This window comes from Maniola hyperantus, chromosome 7 (genome assembly GCF_902806685.2).
Source record: "Maniola hyperantus chromosome 7, iAphHyp1.2, whole genome shotgun sequence".
Taxonomy (NCBI): domain Eukaryota; kingdom Metazoa; phylum Arthropoda; class Insecta; order Lepidoptera; family Nymphalidae; genus Maniola; species Maniola hyperantus.
Genome location: NC_048542.1, coordinates 11,993,111 through 12,015,592, shown reverse-complemented (window position 1 = coordinate 12,015,592; position 22,482 = coordinate 11,993,111). Strand labels below are relative to the sequence as shown.

At 35.8% G+C, this 22,482-nt stretch overlaps 1 protein-coding gene across 2 annotated transcripts in view; it reads left to right on the top strand.

Annotated features, from left to right (window-relative positions):
- The window catches only part of LOC117983507 (protein Wnt-3a-like), a 76,728-nt gene that overhangs the window by 47,906 nt on the left and 6,340 nt on the right, over nt 1-22,482 (top strand). The window contains exons 1-3 of one of the 2 annotated variants that reach the window (XM_069499469.1): nt 18,781-19,061; nt 19,251-19,398; nt 20,672-20,792. In XM_069499469.1, the coding sequence (XP_069355570.1) occupies nt 19,375-19,398; nt 20,672-20,792 (145 nt within the window). In that variant the 5' untranslated portion in view covers nt 18,781-19,061; nt 19,251-19,374. Of the gene's footprint in view, nt 1-18,780; nt 19,062-19,250; nt 19,399-20,671; nt 20,793-22,482 lie in introns of those variants that run through there. The other variant, XM_034970072.2, reaches the window with a different exon arrangement.

The following is a 22,482-nucleotide window of genomic DNA, read 5'->3' as shown; positions in this document are numbered from 1 at the left end:
AGTGCGGCCAGAGACGCAGTCGCCGGTGTGGCCGGAGTACAGCCGGGAACACGGCTGGCAACGCGGCCAGAAGCGCGGCCTCCACGCCGCGATGCGACTGGGAGCGCAGCCGGCAGGACAGCTGGGCGGTGCGGCCGCCGGTGCAGCCGGGAGCGCAAACGTCGGCGCGGCCAGAAGCGCGGTCGCTGGTGCGGCCTGGAGCGCGACCGTTGACGCGGCCGCTGGCACGGCCAGGAGCGCGGCCGGGAGCACGGCCGTCGGTGCGGCCAGAAGTGCGGCCGCCGGCGCGGCCGGGAGCTCGGCCGCCGGTGCAGCTGAGAGCGCGGCCGTCGGTGCGGCCGGGAGCGCGGCCGTCGATGCGGCTGGGAGCGCGGCCGTCGGCGCGGCTGAGAGCGCGGCCGTCGGCGCGGCTGAGAGCGCGGCCGTCGGCGCAGCTGAGAGCGCGGCCGTCGGCGCGGCCGAGAGCTCGGCCGCCGCGGTGCGGCTGGGAGTCCAACCAGAGCAACCGAGGGAAGCAGAAAAGTCTGCTAATTCAAATGGTGATAATTATGCATCAATGTAAACATGTTAATATGAGTTATATAGATTTCATGAGGCTCATGAGTTTTGTAGATTTATCAATGATCAATCTCCAAAACTGCATTATGATGAAAATAAAACAATCTCTAAATTTGATTCAACAACAAAAGTTAATGAGTGCACTAAATAACATACCACTTTTGCATTCCCGACTCAGATCATGTTAAAAAAAAAAATAGTACATGGTAATTACAATCGATTAATCGCAAAACCTTAAGGGCTTGTGTGGATCTTGTAGATTTGCTTGGGTTTTCGAAAGACATGGGTAGGGACTAGGGAACATAACAGTGGAAGTACCCATAACCCAATGCATAGACTCAGAACTCTCACTCGATGATATTTTATGACACCCGATAATTTGTTTTAGTTTAGTTGAGTCTCAGAGAACAATATTATTTAAAGCATTGTCTTTTTTTAAAGATTTTGATGAAGGGATTAATAAATTAGAGAAATCTTTCACTTATTGGATTATGCCATATTAACTTTAAATGAAAAAAAAAATTACATTTCTATTTATTTTGATATATAATATAATAAGTAATCTATGAAAAAATCTTGAACTAGTACACTCATTAACCAAATTCAATCAATCAATTAATAATAGTACAGATAGTGAAGAGAATAAATAATTATAATAATATCTACATTATTAGCATTATTAAATGTAGTATCTCTAACGGAAAAATCAAGGGATCAAAGGATATTCCAAGCATAAAGTTAAGGGGATGTCAAAATGAACTTCCAGGCATGAACCGAGGGCATGTCCGAAGAAGTTCCAGGCATTAAATTAAGGGCGTGTCTGAAGGAACTTCCAGCATGAAATGAGGGTATGTCTGAAAAAGTTCTAGACACGAAATTAAGGGCATGTCTGAAAAAAAATTTCAGGCATAAAATTAAGGGCATGTCTGAAAAAATTTCAGGCATAGAATTAAGGGCATGTCTGAAAGAACTTCCAGCATAAAATGAGGGTATGTCTGCAGAAGTTCTAGACACGAAATTAAGGGCATGTCTGAAGAAAATTTCAGGCATAGAATTAGGGATGCTTAAAGAAAATGTTAAGCATTATTTGAAAATTGAATTAAATGAGTAGCAGGGAGCTGCTGGATTCAGGCGGCACAAGACTATGGAAGTTCCTACGAGATTTAAAAAAAATTAAAAAAATTATACAAGATAGATAGATAGAATTAGTAAATATGTATGAGAATTTTATTTTCTCTGTGATTTTATTTAAATCAGTGTAATTTTAATTAATGCTTCAGATTATGATAAATTAAATTATTGATTGGTTATTTTTTTTGCGACACAAGTTCTCAAGTTCTAATTATGTTTCGTTACTCAAATACTAAAGTTATTACTTTATTCATGTATCAATCCATTCTCATTTGATTATTGTAATTCTGATTTAATTGTTACAGTTTCACGATTAGTTTAATCCTGTTTTAAATGTATAAAACAATATTAAAGAAGCTAAAAATCTTGAGTAAGATTAAGATGAATTAAAATCTTAGTAATATTAGTTAAATAGATCTTAAATAATCTCAAGGATTTTATATTTAGTTCAGTTAGTTGGTAATAAAACATTTAGCTGGTATAATAAGCTTCCAGAAGACATATTGGAGGTGTCTCTCAACAATGTTCAAAGTCTTCATAAAACGTAAACTTATTAAAAAAAAAATCTATTACAATAATACCTAAAGTACTATTTGAATGATAAGAAAGCTTGGTTGGGAATGAGTTGCTTAACAGCTTTGTGTTAGTTCTAAGTTATTTTGTAAAGTGGTGATAATAAAAAGAATACCCGGCTGAGTTTGTTGTGGGCTCTTCTCTTCTCTTCTTTTTGTTTTAAGTACGTATTAATTATCACCACTATATCATTTTACCAATTCTGGATAAACAATTTGAGTTTGAGTTTGAGGTAGTCAGGGTGTAGTCTCATGAAAGCAAAAGCACAGTGGACATAAGTACATTATGTGAAAAGAGAAGGAAATTCTAGTTAAATTTTAAATTCTTTACCACGCTCTTCTCGCCTAATACAAAGATACTAAAATATTGTCAATTATAGTTAATTATCTACTTATGCAATTAAAAGTTTGAGGACAAACTATGATTATCAGAATGGCCGAAATGTTAGAAATCATGTTATAAATATTAAAATTTGTAAAGTTAAATACTATGGCCATAATTAATAGAGCGCATTAAATATAATATGAAGGAAACATTTGATTGAATGTAGAATATTGCAACCTAAACCTTATGTGATTCATTCAATCAAATGTTGTTGACAATAGACATCCCTAAATTGCATATCTATTTAAAGTAACTTACTTACTAAGTTTGCTAATCGTTAAAATTACTACAATTATTTATCAAAGTAGTATTACATATATTTGTTTGTTAACATAATAATGACTTTAGTTAAGATACATTGAAAACGAATCTTAAGGAATGAACGAAGGTAACTTCACGTCATTTCGATTAATGTCTGAGTTCATTCATGATAAACGATATAAAAAGCCGTGTGGCCGAATAGGCAAGTAGTTCTGTAATGAAAACCGACAAATAAACTTGTGAAATCGTCTTCGAGTTATTTTTCCTTCGTGGGCTCCTTACAGTTTGGTGAGACGTAAAATCTTGTACTACGGGTACAGTATACCTAAATATGTATGCCGTGCCTAGCCTGTCTTTTGCTGTCGCAAGTCGCAAGGGTGCTACTACTGGACTACTATTCGCTACTTATCTATACGAATATTATAAAGAGGTAATCGTTAAGTTTGTTTGTAGGGGTAGGTAATCTCTGGAACTACTAAACCGATTTTAAAAATTCTTTCACCAGTAGAAAGCTACATTATTCCTCAGTGACATAGGCTATACGGGATCTTTAAAAACCTAAATCCACGCGGGCGAAGCCGCGGGGATCAGCTAGTGATATTATACTTTTTCAAAACGTAAACATGTCCGTAACATATACCTACCTACTAGATATATTTTTCATTATTTTCTTATCAAATTATCTCATAGAACTCGCTCTATCGATAAACATAAGAATAAGTTGCAGGTGTAAGTAGAAACTTCCATAAAACACCAAAATGTTTCCACTTTTCAAATGATGACAAAATATAATGAATGAATACAATGTTTTGCTTACTTCTCTATTTCTCACAGTTTTACTTTTTGCCCCATATCTCAAACCTTACCCTGTTATAGTATTTTTTATTCCATTGTCTCGAAACCCCGTACTCCGTGCCATCATTATTTCTAAATCATTACGCTCTATTCCTCACGGTTCTAAGCACACTAACTCATCAACTCCATATATTTTATGCCGGCGAAGGTATAATTTGTGCGGAACCCCTCATTCAAATAGAAATGCAACAAAAAACACCACTACCACCGTATCCGATTGGAGCTGGTGAAAAATGAACCTCTATTATCCTTACTAAATTATTGTAGGACTGGACCGGACCCCTACCATGGACCGGATAATTTAGAAAGATCGAGATAAATGTAAGATGTCCAAAAATAGGTAGGTACCAATACGGAAATGTTTTGATCCCCCCTTAGGTGGAAAGACGACGTCAAACTAATTTAATATTATTAATTAGTAGAATTGCCTCACCTTAGGTACGTATTGAATCCACGTCTTATAAGAGCCTCCGAAAATTAATAAACTTTTATTCTAATTTAGAATTCGGGGCGGGCCGCTAGACTTATTTTTTTTATTTTTTTTTCATGTACCGAAATGGTAGTTACATAGTAGTAATAAATTTAGTTACATTGGATATGCTTATCCCTGAACAGATATTTCTTCCAGCTTCCCATTCAAGGTTGTGAGTAAGGCGTTTTAAAAAGTGAAATAGGTCTTACAAATACACTTATTTAGCGGCCCGCCCCGAATTCGACCATGGTTTATATATACCAACATAATCCCATCTCCATAATGTACCTTTCAAAATGATAGTTAAATTTTTCAAATAAGTACTACAGTAGTTCAAGAGATTATACTCTACATCCACAAAACTCACTAAATTCGCACTCTCTTTATTATAAAAGGATGTAAAAATAGATCTCCGAACTGTCATAAAGTGGTATCCATCGATGTACAAGATCGATGTTGGTAACATAATGTTTTTATTCCCGTAGTAGGGGTCTGGGCCAGACGCTGTAACTTTACGATTTCAACTTTACTGCAACGCCCTGCAACGATGGGGAAAAAATAAATTGGAATCCGCGCCCTCCAAAGCCGCATTTTACGATGCGTGCGTATCTTGTGCACTATCCTTAATTATATAGGTGTGCTTACCCAGCTTGCACCTGTGGCTTTGCCTGTGTACTTACATCTACTGTAAAATTTATATTTTTAACAATATATATACATATTATTTACTAGCTTATGCTTGCGACTTCATCCGCGTTGACTACACAAATTTCAAACCCCTATTTCACCATGTACCTATCCATATAATATGTATTTTAAACTTCCAGGACCAGCTTTGGTGTCCCAAGGTCACTCGTTGTGTTTGACCAGAGCTTAGAAGTTCGGGAAGTAGGATGATATTAAATCATAATCATAATACATAACACTCTAAAATTGCTCTAATTTTTTAAACAAAGATTTCATCATCATCATCATCATCATCATCATCATGATAAACCCATAGCCGGCTCACTACAGAGCACTGGTCTCCTCTCAGAGTGAGAAGAGTTTTGGCCATAGTCTACCACGCTTGCCATGTGCGGATTGGTAGACTTCACACACCTTTGAGAAGATTTAAATCTAAATCTTAAATCTTTTAAATCTTTTTTTATTTTATTCGTATAAACTTTTACAAGTGCTTACGAATAGTCGGATGCATCTACCACTGGTTCGGAATGCCTTTCCTGCCGAGAAGAACCAGCAAGAAACTCGGCGGTTGCTCTTTTCAAATATTTGATATAGGTACAAGATTATGGAGAACTCTCAGGCATGCAGGTTTTCTCACGATGTTTTCCTTCACCGTTAAAGCAAGTGATATTTAATTACTTAAAACGCACAAAACTCCGAAAAGTTAGAGGTGCGTGCCCGGAATCGAACCCCCGACCTCCGATTAGAAGGCGGACGTCCTAAGGCTATCTAGGGAAAGTAATTATATTATATCTATATAGGTAAATGCGGGCAAAATCGCAGAGTAGGTAATCATGGTTAGTAGGTATTATAATTACGCAGGAGTAAATAATGATCCACCCTTCCTCTCCCCATCCAAGCTTATTTCCCATCGACTTTGTATACTTTAATAGGCCGCCATAGCATTTATGGTGCCTCTAAAAGGCCGTGCTTTAATTTGGCTGTAAAACGAAGCCACATTCATAGGTGAGCGGTTTACCTTCGTAATCGCTTACTACAATCTAAGATATTGCTAGTTTATTCTTGCGGTTTGGTCCGCATTCGCTGTCATTTCTTTGTGGTGCTTTAAAAGTTTCTCTCCGCCGTATTTCTCATTACTCAGGGTCGTGGAACCTTTCCATTAATTACGAGTGGTGGGGGTTATCTTGGGATAATATTGTTGCGGTGGACTTTCAGATCCTTCATCCTACAATTCGTTATTCGACTAATAGTGCGATTTTCGCCTATTGATGTACTCGCAGGTCCGCCCGGATTCGGTTATATAAATGTATGGGTAACACATATATTGTAGCCTATGTTACTTCTGGATAAAGTAGGTAGCATTCTATACATTACATCTTATCTTAGTCCTACTATAATAATATAAAATATGAAAGTGTGGATGTTTGGATGTTTATTACTCAATCACGCAAAAACAGCTGAACGGATTTGGATGAGGAATGGAGATAGATTATACCCTGGATTACGATTATAGATTATACCATAGGCTACGTTTTATACCGGCCAATCAAAGAATTCCCGCGGGATTTTGAACAATGTAAATCCACGCGCGGGCATCAGCTAGTATATTATTATAATAAAAATTAAAAACTAAACAAATATGTGTTTTTATCTTGTAAACGAGATTCTAATATTTGTGTACAAAAAAACTAATAAAAAGAAGTCGAACTATTTAATCGAGGAATACAATCGAAATACAGAACGGACGCTAAAATTTTTGAAATCCGATCCTTATAAAGGGTGATCCATCAAATTTATGACAGATGGGAAAGTTCTATACCTTTTGTACAGGCTTCGAGAATAAGATGCAATGAATGCTGTAATTAAAAAATTCCTTTTGTAAATGTACGCCTTATTAAATTATAATAATATTTTGCTACGAGATTTTAAAACTCAACCAGTATTTGTTCTGACTTCTGAATAAAGAACAACAAAATTGTATTTATACCTATGTTAGTATTTTTTTAAAGAATTAGACAGACTTACAGGAAAGGTGAACAGTCAGGCACACACATGGCTAATGACTAGATATGCCTCTATATTTTTTAAAGGTTACATTTTTAAGTATTATAAATGTATTCCTAGTTCCTACTTACCTAATAAATTGGTTGATGATTTTAAAAATTCTGCCTTTATTTAAAGTATCGTAAAATAATCATACTATCCATACTTCATAAATTGAATACAAAAGTGTGTCTGTCTTTCTGATGGGTAAATAGGTCTTGACAACATAACTCGTGTCCTGGAAACAGATTAGTATAATATATTTTTATCCCAGAAAGTTAGTTTCCTCAAAAAAATAAAACCGCTCGAACGAAGTCGCGGGGATCGGTTAGTACATGTTTTATTTCCAATTCCTATACCTAGTTACATGTTTTTTTTTTTAATTTATGGTAAGAACCAGAAAGAAAGAACGCATTAATAATTTTCGCATATGTATACCTACGTAATAAATACCAATTTGAGAGAAGGCCTATCTATTAATAATTATATGTTTGAGCGCAATAAATCTGTGTATACACGATTGACCATCCGTTACATTGTAAAATTATTATAATACTAGCTGCCCCGGCGAACTTCGTACCGTCTAACAGTCGATTCAAATTTTTAAAATTTTTATCTCCGTAAGAACCATCCTCGTACTTCAAGGAATATCATAAAAAAAGAATTAGCGAAATCGGTTCAGCTGGTCTCGAGATTTGCGATCAGCAACACATTCAGCGATTCATTTTTATACATAGAAGATAAGTAACCTAACACAAGAGAAAATTATAGGGTAAGGCAAGGCCAAATGAAGATTTTTATCCTGGAAAATCATAAAATCTCCCGAGATAAAAAAACTAAACTTGACTTTATTTTAACTTTTTGCAAAGGATTTTGTTTTAAAATAATATTTTACAAAAAAAGAACATCGAACTTCTGACAAATTTCCCTGCTTTCAGCTATCTTTGAGCAGACTAATAAAACCTATATTATTGTACATCAATAAACCATTTAACACCTAACTGTTGACTTACTCAGAAATCATTTTTTTGAGATCCCTTGTTTGAATTTGAGAATTCTTACAAATCCTTTCTTAGCGGATACCTACGTCATAATAGCTATCTGCTTGCCAAATTTCAGCCCGATCCATCCAGTAGTTTGAGCTGTGCGTCGATATAATTATATCAGTCAGTCAGTCAGTCACCTTTTCCTTTTTATAAGAGAAAATATATTGATTCGGCGAACACGATTTAGTGATTCTAAGCCGTATTATTTCGGTACGCCATTATGATGTAACGACGCTTGACTCGTAATTATCCCGTGTGAAATACCACACCAATCGTGAAATTTATCGCGATGGTATTTCAGATATTTTAGACGATAAATTATGTTTAATATGCGTGTTTGACTACGCAGATATTATATTTAATTAACTTGATTAGCTTTTCAACAGTTTTTTTACATTTTAATATTTCTTAACGTTAATTAAAAGAAACATAATCTGTTTTGTTAGTGTTCCGTACCCGAAGGGTGCCAACGGAACCCTATTACTAGCTTGCACTATCCGTCTGTCTCTGTCCGTCCGTCTGTCTGTCTGTCAGTCTATCAGTGGGCTATATATCATGAACTGTAACAGGTATAGAGTTGAAATTTTCACAGAGTGTGTAGTTCTATTGTCGCTGTAACAAAAAATTATAAAAATGTCAAAACGGCCATATAAATAAAATAAAAAATTAAAAAGTGTATAATTATGAACGATGGTACGGAACTCTTCGTTTGCGAGTCCGACTTGCACTTGATTGGTTTTAATTTAATTTAATTTGTTTGTAATAATACAAAACGAAATGAGCAATATTGATATTTGATACACATACCTGTTTAAAATCTGCTAAATTATATTTTACTAGGTAAATATAAGAGCCTGGACCAGTCATCGCAATTATAGCTTTAACAAATAAATAATCCGACATTAAGATATTCATAATTCAGTTACGCTGTAATCTCTACCCTGTGACTTGTCTCGTACAAAGGTCAAACTTGAGCTTGAGAAACCGAGAGCCAACCATAAATTTATAGATTGTGACATTTACTAGTGATTGTGTCTTTTATAATGTACGAGAAACGTTTATCCGTAACTAGATGATATCCGCAACTTCGTCCGCGTGGATTTAGGTTTTTTTAAAAATCCCGCGGGAACTCTTTTATTTTTCAGGATAAAAAGTGCCCATGTCCTTCCCCGGGATGTGAGCTAACTCTGTACCAAATTTCAAAATAATCAGTTGAACAATTGGACCGTGAAAAGCTAGCAGATAGACAGACACACTTTAGCATTTATAATATTAGTATTAGTATGGATTGAGTACAAAAGGAAATTAACTACATTATTAACTACTACGATTTGTGTAGGTGTTTTTTCGTTCAATATTGATTACAGTATTATTATCTACTTATTATTAAATGTTGAGATTCTACCAACTTATATTAATACTAGACGATGCCCGCGACTTCGTCCGCAGGGATTTAGGTTTTTTGAAATCCCGTGGAAACTGTTTAATTTGCCGGGATAAAGAGTAGCCTATGTCCTTCCCCGGGATATAAGCTAACTCTGTACTAAATTTCATCAAAATCTAAAATGTACATAAAAATATAAAATGTAGCCTATATTACTCAGACCATAACAACGAATCAATCGACATCTCATTCATCAAAATCGGCCCGATCGCGTTAGAGTACAGCCGCTATAGTGGAACACACATAGATACAGACATAGATAGATACTATACACATACTTACATAGACTGCCAAAATCATAACCCTTCTAAATAATATCTGTCCCGGCTGTACTCACGTCTCACTCACGGTAGTTTAAATGCTAAAATCATAACCCTTCCTTTTGGCTTTGCCGTAGTCGCGTAAAAAGTAATTTGTGGTTACGTTTTCACAAACGATTGTGCTCGACTTCGAGCTGCAAGATGTCAATTAGGATTTACTTTGTTGGTGAAGCTCGACCGATGATACAACAGTCAAGTAAAATATTGGATCCTGTCGAAGTCGTATCGATGTCTTGTAGTTGAGAGAGCATGGTTTCTTTAAATAATATACCATAATAAGTAACTAAGTACCTATTACTAATGGTAATATATCACGACCTGTACAACTTTTGTCATAAAATCTATTTGCATTCGCTTTGTTTTGGTATTAGGAAATAATTTCATAATAGGTGCAGGTAAAGTACCATGAGTTGAACAATAATATTATTGAGGTAATATAGGTACTTATTTATAGGTTACTTAGCTTATGCCCCCGACTTTGTCCGCGTGGACTACACAAATTTCAAATCCATTTTACTTCTGTAGGGGTTTTAGCGTTCAAAACTATCGTGAGTGATTTCCATTATAAATGTAGAAGAAACCGGCTTTACTCACTTATTTAGTCGACGTTAGCCCGACTAGTTTCGAACCATTTCAAACCCATCCCTGCTCTTTTTTCACAGGACAGGACTAAATACGTGAGTAAACCCGGTTTCTTCTACCTTTAGGAATTGAATTTTCAAAAATCCTTTCTTAGCGGATGTCTACGTCATAATGGCTACCTGCATACCAAATTTCAGCCCGATCAGTCCAGTAGTTTGAGCTGTGCGTTGATAGATCAGTCAGTCAGTTTTTCCTTTTATATATTTAAATTTTCAGTTATGTTGAAGTCATTCACATAGAAATTTGAATGATTTGATCTTAAAACTCACAAACTAGTCTTGTATACTTAATTACCAAAATAAAGTAATATAATACCAGAGTTCATTCAAGAGATCTAATCAATTTATTGAAATAAAGACGTCTTAATAAAAGTTACGATCATATAGCGCCATCTATCTAATTACAACGATACTAAATAGCTTTTCTCAATATGGCCGCTTTTTATTAACCGTAAAGCTCATTTTCATGAGCTTTTTATTTTTTTCAATAAAGTGTTTATTGGTTTTTCACTTTATTGCGGAGATAACGCATTTTATTAGACATTCAGCTGTAAATTATGCTTAGGTTTTGTGTATTCTATTTGTATATCAAGTTATTTTTAGTGTTCGTTATCTTTATTGATGAATGTAGATAGGGTGTTCTTTATAATGTTCTCAAATGTACTATGATATCCATAAGACTGCTCTCTGCATGATTTTTGGGGTTCCGTATCTCCAGAGAAAAAAGAACCCTCATAGAATCACTTCGTTGTCTGTCTGTCTTTCTGTTGTGTCTGGCAAGACCCGCCAAAATTTGGGTATTTTTCGTTGACCAGGAATCATAAAATTTGATAAATAGCATTGTCGTACAGCATAGCACAAGTACAGGAAGAACTCCGATAACCATGAATTTATGGTTACATCACAAAAAGTCGTGTTATTTCTTGTACGATGGTGCGGAACCCTTTGTGTGCGAGTCCAACTCGCACTTGACCGGTATTTATTTTTATTCTTTAAAAGAACCATCCAAAGTCAGTTCACTCTTCTCACTTTTTATATAAGACTATAGTACAAGGCCATACGAGTATTCGGTTCCTTAATTATTAACTTTTTTTGCCAATTAAAAAGTAACAACTGGGTCGCGGCAACTGTAACCTGAATTAGATTTTCACACTAAACCTAAAAAATGTACCATTTTAAGGTTTTTTCGCTATTCACTAGTTTCTAAAATCAGAGCATGACCGTAGTAACCTGCTTAAAATAATTTCACTCTTACAAATTTCTAGGTTCCTTATTCATACATGAAATATTTCTAACGCAATTTGGCTTAGAAAGCACCCACCACCTGACACCAGTACACTCAGTTCTATGGTGTGGTTTAGTAAGTAATGAAGCAGGTAGAGTGTCATTATACTTGACGTGCACTTTATTAAGCAGGACGATTGCTTTTTGTTTCGTTTGTCTGTAGCAGAAAGGAGTAGGTACACTTGCCATTTATTTACATTATAAAATCATTCGTAAAGCTACATTTTTGGCAATAATTGTCTACCGCTGACGCTATACAAGAAATTACAAAGCTCGAATGTTTTAAAATTGAAATCAAGCTTCTTGTAATAGAAATCTAAATATATAAAAGGAAAAGGTGACTGACTGATCTATCTATCAACGCACAGCTCAAACTACTGGATGGATAGTTAAGAAAGGAATTCTGAAAATTCAACCCCTAAGGGGGCGAAATAGGGGTTTGAAATTTGTGTAGTCCACGCGGACAAAGTTGCCAGCATAAGCTAGTTAGAAATAAAATATTAGAAAACTAAAATCGGTTGAAAGACTATTTTAGGGAAAGCATCCCTGTCCATCTTTTTAATATTATTAGCTTTTTTTTTGGTTTCGCTGGAGAAACTGCACTTAGGTACGCATCCCGCTACAAAAGTGGGTATGTGGTACTCGTTGACACTGTTCAGGATACCCACTGCGATCTTGTCCGTATGCAGAATCAGTTTTCCCACGGAACTAACATTCCGGAACTAAAGTCTGAAAGTCCTTTCAATATGGGCTCAGCCGTTTCCAAGATTAGCGCAGACTAAACGGATGATTAGGTTACATACAAACTTCTCATTTTGAGAGGAGAAGAGAGTAGAGACCCGTGCGCAGTAGGGGTCCAGCGATGAGTTTAGATGATAACGAGGTTACGTATAGTCCGCGACAGGTTGAGAATTGAGATGCCAATCGGGGTATGATGCGGGGACGCCCCGCGCTCCCGCACGTCACCCGCGCTCGCCCACCCCGGATTAGTGCGGAGGCTTTGCGGGTGTGCGGGGCGTTCCCTCCCTGATTGCCATCTCGACCTGTCGCGTACTCAAGAATTTAGAAATCACAGACATACCTACTCTTCAGTTTTTTATTTGAATAGATATTTATGTTTTATCATTCGTACAGTAATTTACAGCGCAGTACCTATTGGTTCAGATAATTGCAACAAATGAATGGAGGAAAGGAACCTACATACTCATAAAAGTCCGTACCTGAAAACTTATTAAACAGCGTGTCAATATTCATTGCATATAAACGATATAAACAGGGCAATCGAAGGGTGAACGCAACACACCTGTGACTCAGCCCTGTGTAGGGTAGCCAGGTTTTTGAAAACTATAACTTGAACGGTTCTGACTCTGAGCAAAACTAATTTTTAGTGTATTCACATCCTCTTCTTACTAATGTAATACGAAAAGGACAGACACAGTTTCACAGTTTTAAATTCAATTTAGAGCTGTCAAACCTCGTGACTTTAGCTGCCAGTTGCGAGCCTATTAAAGAAACGTGCAATAAAGTGTCTTTAAATGTAAAATTCATGTTCCGCCCCGTTTTAGCAGTATTAAAAAGAAAAAGGTGCAGATACTCTAAATTTAGCTTAGAGAAAGACAACATAATTGGCGCCGCCAGTATGTCATTAATACATTTATCTATCTAAAAAGGGAAGACTTTAAACTTGGACACTTGGTTCACATTTTGTAGAGCGCTATCGGTTCTACCCAGCGGGCGATGGAGAGAGCTATGCTTAGAGTTTCTCTACGTGATCAAACCTGCCCCCCGATTGTGTAAGAAAAACGTATTCATCGCTATCGTAATCGTCAAAAAATTCTGCCCTGTGATTGGTTGATTCGCTGTTTACATTTTTTCACAGCCAATCAAAGGGCAGAATTTGTTCACGATTACGATAACGAGGAATACGTTTTTCTTACACAATTGGGAGGCAGAAATGGGAAGATCCGCAGGAGAATCACAGTAACCGACATAGCTCAAGGGGTTGCGAAGCTGAAGTGGTAATAAGCGAGGCACATAGTTCGATAATCAACTTATAGACATTGGGGTCTCAAGGACCTAGAATGTCGATTTTGCACCTGAAAGCGTAGCGTTGGAAGACCTTCACACTAGGTAGATGGATATAGCATCAAACGAGTCACAGGGAGCCGCTGGTTGTTATAGCCGTTGTAATTGAAATTGTTTGTTGTGTATACTAATTTTATTTACTTATATTGGATATTTAAGGACATTTTATAGAATTTGAGGTCAGGAATTTGAAATCAGGCTCCAACAAACTATATCTATCTACAATAAACGTTTTGTATCGAAAAAAATCCGCGAAAATCAAAATTCATGGAAATCCTAACTATGACGAATACTAAAAACCGTCTGTATTTTACGCGAAAGCGTCGTAAAATTGACTAATGCGTAGAGAATGTAAAGAATTTTTAGTATAAATTTTCTTTTGCTTACATGAATGGTTTGTAATCCTCCAAATTCTAAGCTAGTCAAGAAAAATGTAATGTCTACTGAGAGTTAGGTAATTATTGTTTAGGGTTCCATATCCAAAGGATGTCAATCGGGACCTTATTACCAAGCCTCCGGTGTATGTCTGTCGGTCCCTCCGTCTGTCTGTGTGTCACAGTGGTTTCGTGTTTACAGCGCGGCGTCAGCCGTAAAAGTTAGCCAATTAAAATTGGCATAGAAAAAGTTTTACTAATAATCTCTATCACGGTAGAAAAACCTCGGAAAAATTTCATTTTTTCAATTTTATTTTGTTTCAACTTTATCTTACAAAACGGTAATACATACCTACTTGAAGTTTCAAAAAATAATGGTCAAAGTGTATTACATAGTACTAAAATAACAAATAATAAAAATAAGGGTTCCGTACTCCGAGGATGCCGAATTGTTTACTATTTCACTTCTATTTCGTCGTTTCGGTGCCTTATTTTTTGTCACCTTGATGCATCTTGGATGTTACTATGGCATCTATGAAATTTGATATTTACTGAAATAATTAACATTGAATTGTAGTACGGAATCCTTTGTGTGCGAGACGGACTCGCACTTAGGCGGTTTATTAGAATTAAAATTTATGGAATAAATTATAGGTACGGTTAGTTTATTTATTATGTGAAAATTTTATCACAATAAATTAAAATAATCATTGATAAGATTATTTTAAAAACTAAACTGATTAGTTAAAATCCACCTAGTTATATGAAACATAAAATTAGGACAAATTTTTAATATTATAAATACTATCTGTCCCGGCTTACTCACGTGTGTAGTCGACGTTAGCCCGACTAGTTTCGAACCCATACGGACTCCCTTGAAAAAGGACCCCGTATGGGTTCGAAACTAGTCGGGCTAACGTCGACTACACACGTGAGTAAGCCGGGACAGATAGTATTTATAATGGAAATCACTCACGGTAGTTTAAACGCTAAAATTTTTAATACTTAGGTATTCACATATTATGTATTTTAAGATGAGAAAACGAAATTCACAGATCGTCGTTTTAAATAAAAAATACTATTGTCATATAAATTATAATAAGTCAATGATTGATAAGTATTAATACTTAGATAAGTTATCTTGTGGTTTCCATAGTATGATTTCAATATTTTTACGAGAAATTGTTAAAAGAAAGGTAGTAAAAAATGAGAGAATCACCTACTTAACTACCTTTTGAGCTGACAATATCGAAATATCAGTGAAAACGAGACTCGTTCTGAAAGTGGCAATCCCACTAAAACCGTGGTGTATGGTGAACACATACTCGGCACTTTTAGTCAACAATATGCAACGGCGTTTCCTGAAACGATAACAATAATTAGGCTAATTACTAGACAATCAAGATCTTCCATTTTTTTGGTACTCCAACTTAAGTTAGCGTACGCTAGATTATACTGTAATTTGTAAGTTTTTGATAAATGTAGGTATAGAAAAAAAATACGAAGGTATGTCGGTACTTACTTAGATTTTAAAAGTCAAAAATCGAAATATGTAGAGCAATTTCTACGCTCCTACGCCAGACCTGTGCTCAATAGTGGGCAGTGATGGTGATTATGATGATAGAATAATACGAAGCAACCGACAGATAGTAATACTTTGAATATGCTATGACGAAGAAGAAAAATAGACTACAGTGTCAAGTAGTATCTAGTATTTAATAGAGTTAAATACTGTAAAACAGATTGTTTAGCTGTTTAGCATTAAGGAAGTCCAGCGAGGCAGTGAACCTATAGGGCAACAATCAATGCAGGTAACATTTTAAACGCTATTTCACGCGTTGCGGCATCATAAAAGACCGTGGTCGACCATAGGCGATTTCGTCACGCGGGCGGCGGCAGGAGTTTCAGCTTTCAACTAAGTATTCTCGATTCAAAATTATTAGTTTTATTCGATAGTTCCATAATTTTTGCAGTATTTTTAAAACTGACAAATGCACTAATAACGGAGTATGTAGAACCAGAGTGCGACATAACTAGCGGGTTGCGAAGCTGAAGTAGCAATGGGCAAGGGCACATACCTAGTTCGAAAAACTGATAGACGTCGGGATCCCAAATTCCCAAGGTGCTGGAACAGCGACCTCGTACCGGAAAGCGCAGCGTTGGAAGGCTAGGCTAGGTACTAGGTAGAAAGAGACCGTGGCGTGCGGAAGTTCTGACAAGAGACCTATGTCCAGCAGTTGACGACTAGCCACACAGATCGCAAGTACGTGAATATTTGCGTTATCGTGATTTCAAAACGAAGACACATCACAACGCATTTTTGATCCCAAAGATTTCATTGTAATGTGATAAGCTTCGCATAGTGTGCCCACATTTTAGCTTTATAGGCTATAGCCACGATTGAATTAAAATTCAAGGACCTTGGAATATAACTATCAGGAGTTCTTCGGCGAAAAAACTAGACAAGCAAAAATGATTTTTTTAAAAGCTTTAGGATACTAAATATACTTATTATAGGAAACTTAAAAAGGAACACTTGCGTCTACATGTTTTCAAAGTGGGAGGTCGTCATTTCATCAAACATGATCGTACCCAAAAATTACAGCTTAGTTACGCTTTTCGATTTTCAATAGTAGTGATTCTTCTAGGTAAACGTAAGGAAACAATTTCTATAGTGAAAGGAACTGGTACAAACCAATCAGAGGTATGAATAGAGTTTTAAATATGGGTAAAATAATAATTTAGGCGTAGATTTTATTTGAAATATTTTATCTATACATTTCTACAAATATTTCTCTTCAAGCAAACTATTTTGATTGAAGTTGCAGGGCTAGCAGTTAGCACCAAAGCTCGATAGCGATACTATTACCAATCTCTATCACCCTCTTGTTTTTAGCTAAAATACACAGTTGCAGCAAGACTAATAAAATTATCCAATTAAGACCATTTATTTGACTGAATATGACAATAACAGCGTCCGCGTTAGCTCTTTTTTTGCAAAAATGCAAAAAAACAGTAAAAAAGAGAGAGAGTTAAATTTATAGAAATAGGTATATTCTATCGATGCCTCGTACATTTTCTTGTACTTGCATCAATAACCGTTTTTCCGCTTTCAAGTCACTTTTTGTTAACCGCTTCATAACAGCCTTTAGTAACCAAACAGAACGACTCATATAGAATAAGGAACCTTATTTTAATGAGACAGAGTTTAAATTAATTTATTGTGTATGCATTGTATTTTTCTCACCATGATGCGAATTGAGCTATAAACGATAGCATGCTAACAGGACTTCTTACCACAGTACTTTAAACTATTTAGTGTTATGTCAAAATGTTTGCTGAAATGTCGAACCTTCACCTAGGTATTACTTAGATATTAGATTATAAGAAGTTTTAGATTCTTTAGGTGTCGGTTAACTACTCTGGTTCTCCTACGGATCTCCCCATTTCTGATTTGATCACATCGTGAAACTTCAAGCATAGCTCTCTCCATCGCCCGCTGAGTGACTTGGCCTACATTACCTGCTGCCTGATAATAATTATGTGCAGTCGCAACTAAGTCATACCACCTCTAAAATATTATTTTATACGATGAGGAGGAGGGTGAAAACCAGATACTTCCATATTGATCAATTAATATATATATAGGTCACTGTACTAGTCTCGATTAGGTAGTTCGTCGACTATCTACCTATCTAAATGAAGAAAAAACAAAAATACGGCTGTTTTGCAAATTCATAAAGAAATGAACGGCAGGCGTAAAGTGGGTAACGCAATTTGTCAGTGTAGCAAGTTTTATTACCATAAAGCACGCAACTATTTAGTTTTCATTTCAAGTAACGCTGATTGATTATAGAAATTAGTTAATTATACCCTTAAGTACTAATGGCTATGTGGTTTCGTCAATCAACGCTCATTGCGGAACGTCGTTAAAACAAATTATTCCACAATAATTAACGAATTATGTCTTAGTTTAATTATTATTTACCCATGTACCTAATCCAATTTTTACGGACGTTTTATATTATGGTCATGTTGATGCATTATTGTACTAGTTCTCTACAGCCATATTATATAAATATGCGAAGCATTCTGAGCTGAAGGAAACTACCTGAAAGCTCTTAAGTACTGTAACTACAAAAGTACACTCAATTTTAATTGACCCATATAATGAATCTTGGTAGTGGCAAGACAACTAGTCATACAGAAATATTACGCTGTAACCCCCATCTGACAACATAGATGACATAAACAAGATCCCTTCCCCCCATAAACAAGTTGAATGCGCTTCCCCGATGCCGCAGTCTCTGCACGTGCGGCACTCAAGGTCTTACAACCCTTTACACATCCTCTCATGTTTGCAATTAAAACGAAAAACCGAGCGGAATACACATACACGTCCTGCCAAAGACAAAAAGAGACAGCGAGACTCATTTACCCGAGCACTTTTTATTTCCACTTGCACTCAAGGGAGGTCGTCGGCCAATCAACGTACTGTGGCGTACCCGTTCCCATTGGCCGGTTTGAATAGAGAATTTTTTTAAAGAACAAAAGCGGAGGGTAGGTAATAGCGAGTTTTGTTTTCTTCGAGTGGCATTTCTCACTCGAGTGCCAGAGTTCGTACGAAGCTGACGTCTCGAGACTAATTACCTTAGCTTACTTGCATTGTTTACGAGGGTTCTCTCACTAAGCTCACTTCATTTGAATTGTCAGACGATGATGTTTAACATTGTTATTTATAGTACGGAACTCGTTCTCGGTTCTTGAGCTGGGTGGCATTGCACAGCAAGCAAATTAGTTATGTTTATTTCACTCACAATTATCCTGTCTCCAATGTTTGCCAAGAGCTGGGATGGCTGTTTGCTTTCGTTCAAGTATAACAAGATACATTCCACTTATAAAGGTATCTCATTATTTAGTATGCAAATTGTGTTTATTTAATTTCCCTTTATGACAATAATTTCATCCTGTTTACTTTAATAATGTTGATTTGTATTTACATTCTTGGAATCAAGTTTTAAATTAAATTTAGATATACACTTTTCTAAAATAATATAAAGTTAAATTAAAATGGCTCTTTTAATTGTTACAGGAACTTAGCAGCGCCGAATAGGCCCACCCAGTCATCAAACACTTCTTTAGAAATTTTTACAACACTGCACAAAGAAAGCTGTCACAGATTAGAATACTTGGTAGAGCGACAGAAGCAATTATGTATGCTATCTGATAAAATGGTGCAGGTGAGAAAATAATTTAAGGACTTAACTTTAGCGATATAAGATAATTGTTACAATTACCTAAAATTCAGTTACTAGACGAACAATATTACTCATTCAATAATTGTAGGTACATAATTATAATATTATATACATTTTAGACAATTCATCCATAAGTATCATAAATGAGAAAATGAAGTCGTTGAAAACAGTAAAAATCAAATAGTAATTAACTGAAATGACGCTCAGCAAATAGTAATTAACTGAAATGACGCTCATGAAATAAAATCTTTATGTACAAGATTTTTATTCAAGATGGCAAACGAGATAAAATTCCAACGTGCATTATGTTCTTAATGGAATATTCGCTTCGATTTTACATTAATTGAGTAATCGAATACAGATTAACAGTAATTTATATTCTAGACTACTTTTAGTTGGGCATCTTTACATTGTAATAGTTATAAAAACTAAGACTTTATAACTATTATTTAGTCTTTCTATTACATATTTAAAACAACACTATGCTAATAATTCAATTTATTTTTAGCTATTTACTTTTTCACTTTTGATTAATATCCTTATCATTAAAATTTCAGATCAAAATCAATCAATTAAAATAACCTTTTCAAGCTCCTTTTTTTAGAAATTAGTGTCACAATCTACGATGATTTTGGTGTCATTTTAGGTTGCATCACCCTTCAATATTATTAAGGCAAAGTTTGTATGTGTGTATGTTTTTACTCTTTCACGCAAAAACTAATGGATGGATTTGACAATTTTTATTCCAGAAAATAAAAGAGTTTTCGTGGGATTTAAAAAACCTATATCCACCCATGATGAATTGGAATTGGATGAAGTCGCGGGTTTCATCCAGTTTATTATAAAAAATCAGCATTTATACAAGCTCATATGTTTGATTGACTTGCTTTCATTACTAAATTGATAAATCGGAAATTGAATGAAAGACCTCTTGACCGCATTGCGGGCACCCGCATCTCTTCGCCAAATATTATTATTATCGTTAGGTCGTTGATCTCTATTATTATCATAATAATAAAAATAATAAATAAATAAATCATTTGGTCCCGCGACTGTATCTACGTGGATATAGATTTTCAAAAATCTTATTGTATGCTTTATTTGTCTTTTTATTTATTTATTCAGATACAAGTTTGCCCTTAACTACACTCTCGCCTGGTGCTAAGTGATGATGCAGTCTAGTCAGTCCTTTGGTTTCTACACTTTTTGCTTACTTGTCTTCTATCCTTTTCAATTTGTTATGTGCTGATTTCAGGTAATACAAATGGGAGCACAGCAGGCTATTGAAGAGTGTCAGCATCAGTTTCGGAACAGCCGTTGGAACTGCAGCACCGTTGACAATTCTACTGATATTTTTGGCGGGGTGCTAAAATTTAGTAAGTAGGATTCGTTATTTATTAGGTAGTCAATAGTTCGGTTTTCAAATAACCATCTCTTTGAATACCGAACTATTAGCAATTTTATTGATTCCCCTTTCTCTTCGTTTCGACTTTATTTTATGAAAATTCAACAAAAGCCGTAAATTAATTCTAAGAACAACGGGCTGTACGGGCAGCGGCACGCGCGGCGCGCAGTCTTAAACGCGGCGCGTGCGCGAACTGACCCCCTTGATAAAGGACCCCGGATGGGTTCGAAGGGCTAACGTCGACTGGATACGTGAGTATAGCCGTAGAAATATACTATATATAATTCTTAGAAATTAAACAGTTAACGTTTAACAGGGTTATTAGCATCTGCAATTGAAGTCATAAAATTTAAAATTTCCGTTACCCATCATACCAATTCAAAGCAAGCCGTAAATACTTAAACAATTATCGCTTGCAATCCTCACCTCAACGGTGATCCCAGTTCAAAGGACGGTGTTAAGTGAACACCACATGCGCTTTGATGTTCCCGGACTCTCTTTGAACGGTCTCGTTCGTCAAAACTGTTTATATTCTTACTAAATGTGAGTAAGCCTAATTCTGGATTTGAGTAACAAGTTAACGAGTGCACTAATGCTATTAAGGACTATTATCCACTTTAATTATTTTCGACTAGCTGATGCCCGCGACTTCGTCCGCGTGGAATTAGGTTTTTAAAAATACCGTGGGAACTCTTTGATTTTCCGGGATGAAAAGAAACCTATGTCACTTTCCAGGTCTTTATCTATACCCATGCAAAAAATCACGTCAATCCGTTGCACCGTTGCGAAGTGATTGAAGGACAAACCAACAAACCAATTAACCAACAAACAAACACACTTTCGCATTTATAATAAGGGTAATGATGTGGGGTAATTTTTTGCGCGGGCGAAATCAAACATATAACAACCACGCCAACGAACTATGAAAGAATAAAAATACTTAATACTTATAGAATGAATTTGACTTTTCAGACGATTTCCAAATTATCATTGTTAAAAGAAAAGTAGAAACAAACAATTTCGTGTTATAGTAAGAAAATTCAGATTTGAATCAATGGAAAAGAGCTACATTTGTAAACGATTAAAAACACCCACCTGTCTAAGCCAAGTTTTCAAATAAATTAATGTAAACAATGTGCTATCCATTATTATCATGCCAAATTTTGATGTGACCTATAAACATGTCCCACGAGGTGTATATTTGTTGTTAAATGTTTCTAGGCTTGTACATAATAGGTATAATTTTCTAGTAACAATAAAGTACAGTTACAATCAATACAAAGTAGGTATCTACCTACCTACGAACTTGTAATCTCTTAACTTCATTTAAGTTTTTACCCATTTTACCCTATCATTTAGTTAGGTATTTGGTTATAGTTAAAAACTTCATGTAAATTTTTTTTACATGAAGTTCCTTCAGAAAGGAGTTGAAAATGAATTGTGAAACAACATACGTCACCAAGATAAACTGTTTATATTAAAGGCGCCTTATGAACTATGGTTCATGTCAGTACATATTGTAGAGTCCACTTCAAGACAGTGTTCAAGGAATTTCATCTCTTCATGTATCTTGTTTATTTTCAAATGTCGATTACTGGGATCATGTGTGTACTTGTTGATGGAGTTGCTCAGTTTGTTTAAAGAATCTCACTAGTTACATG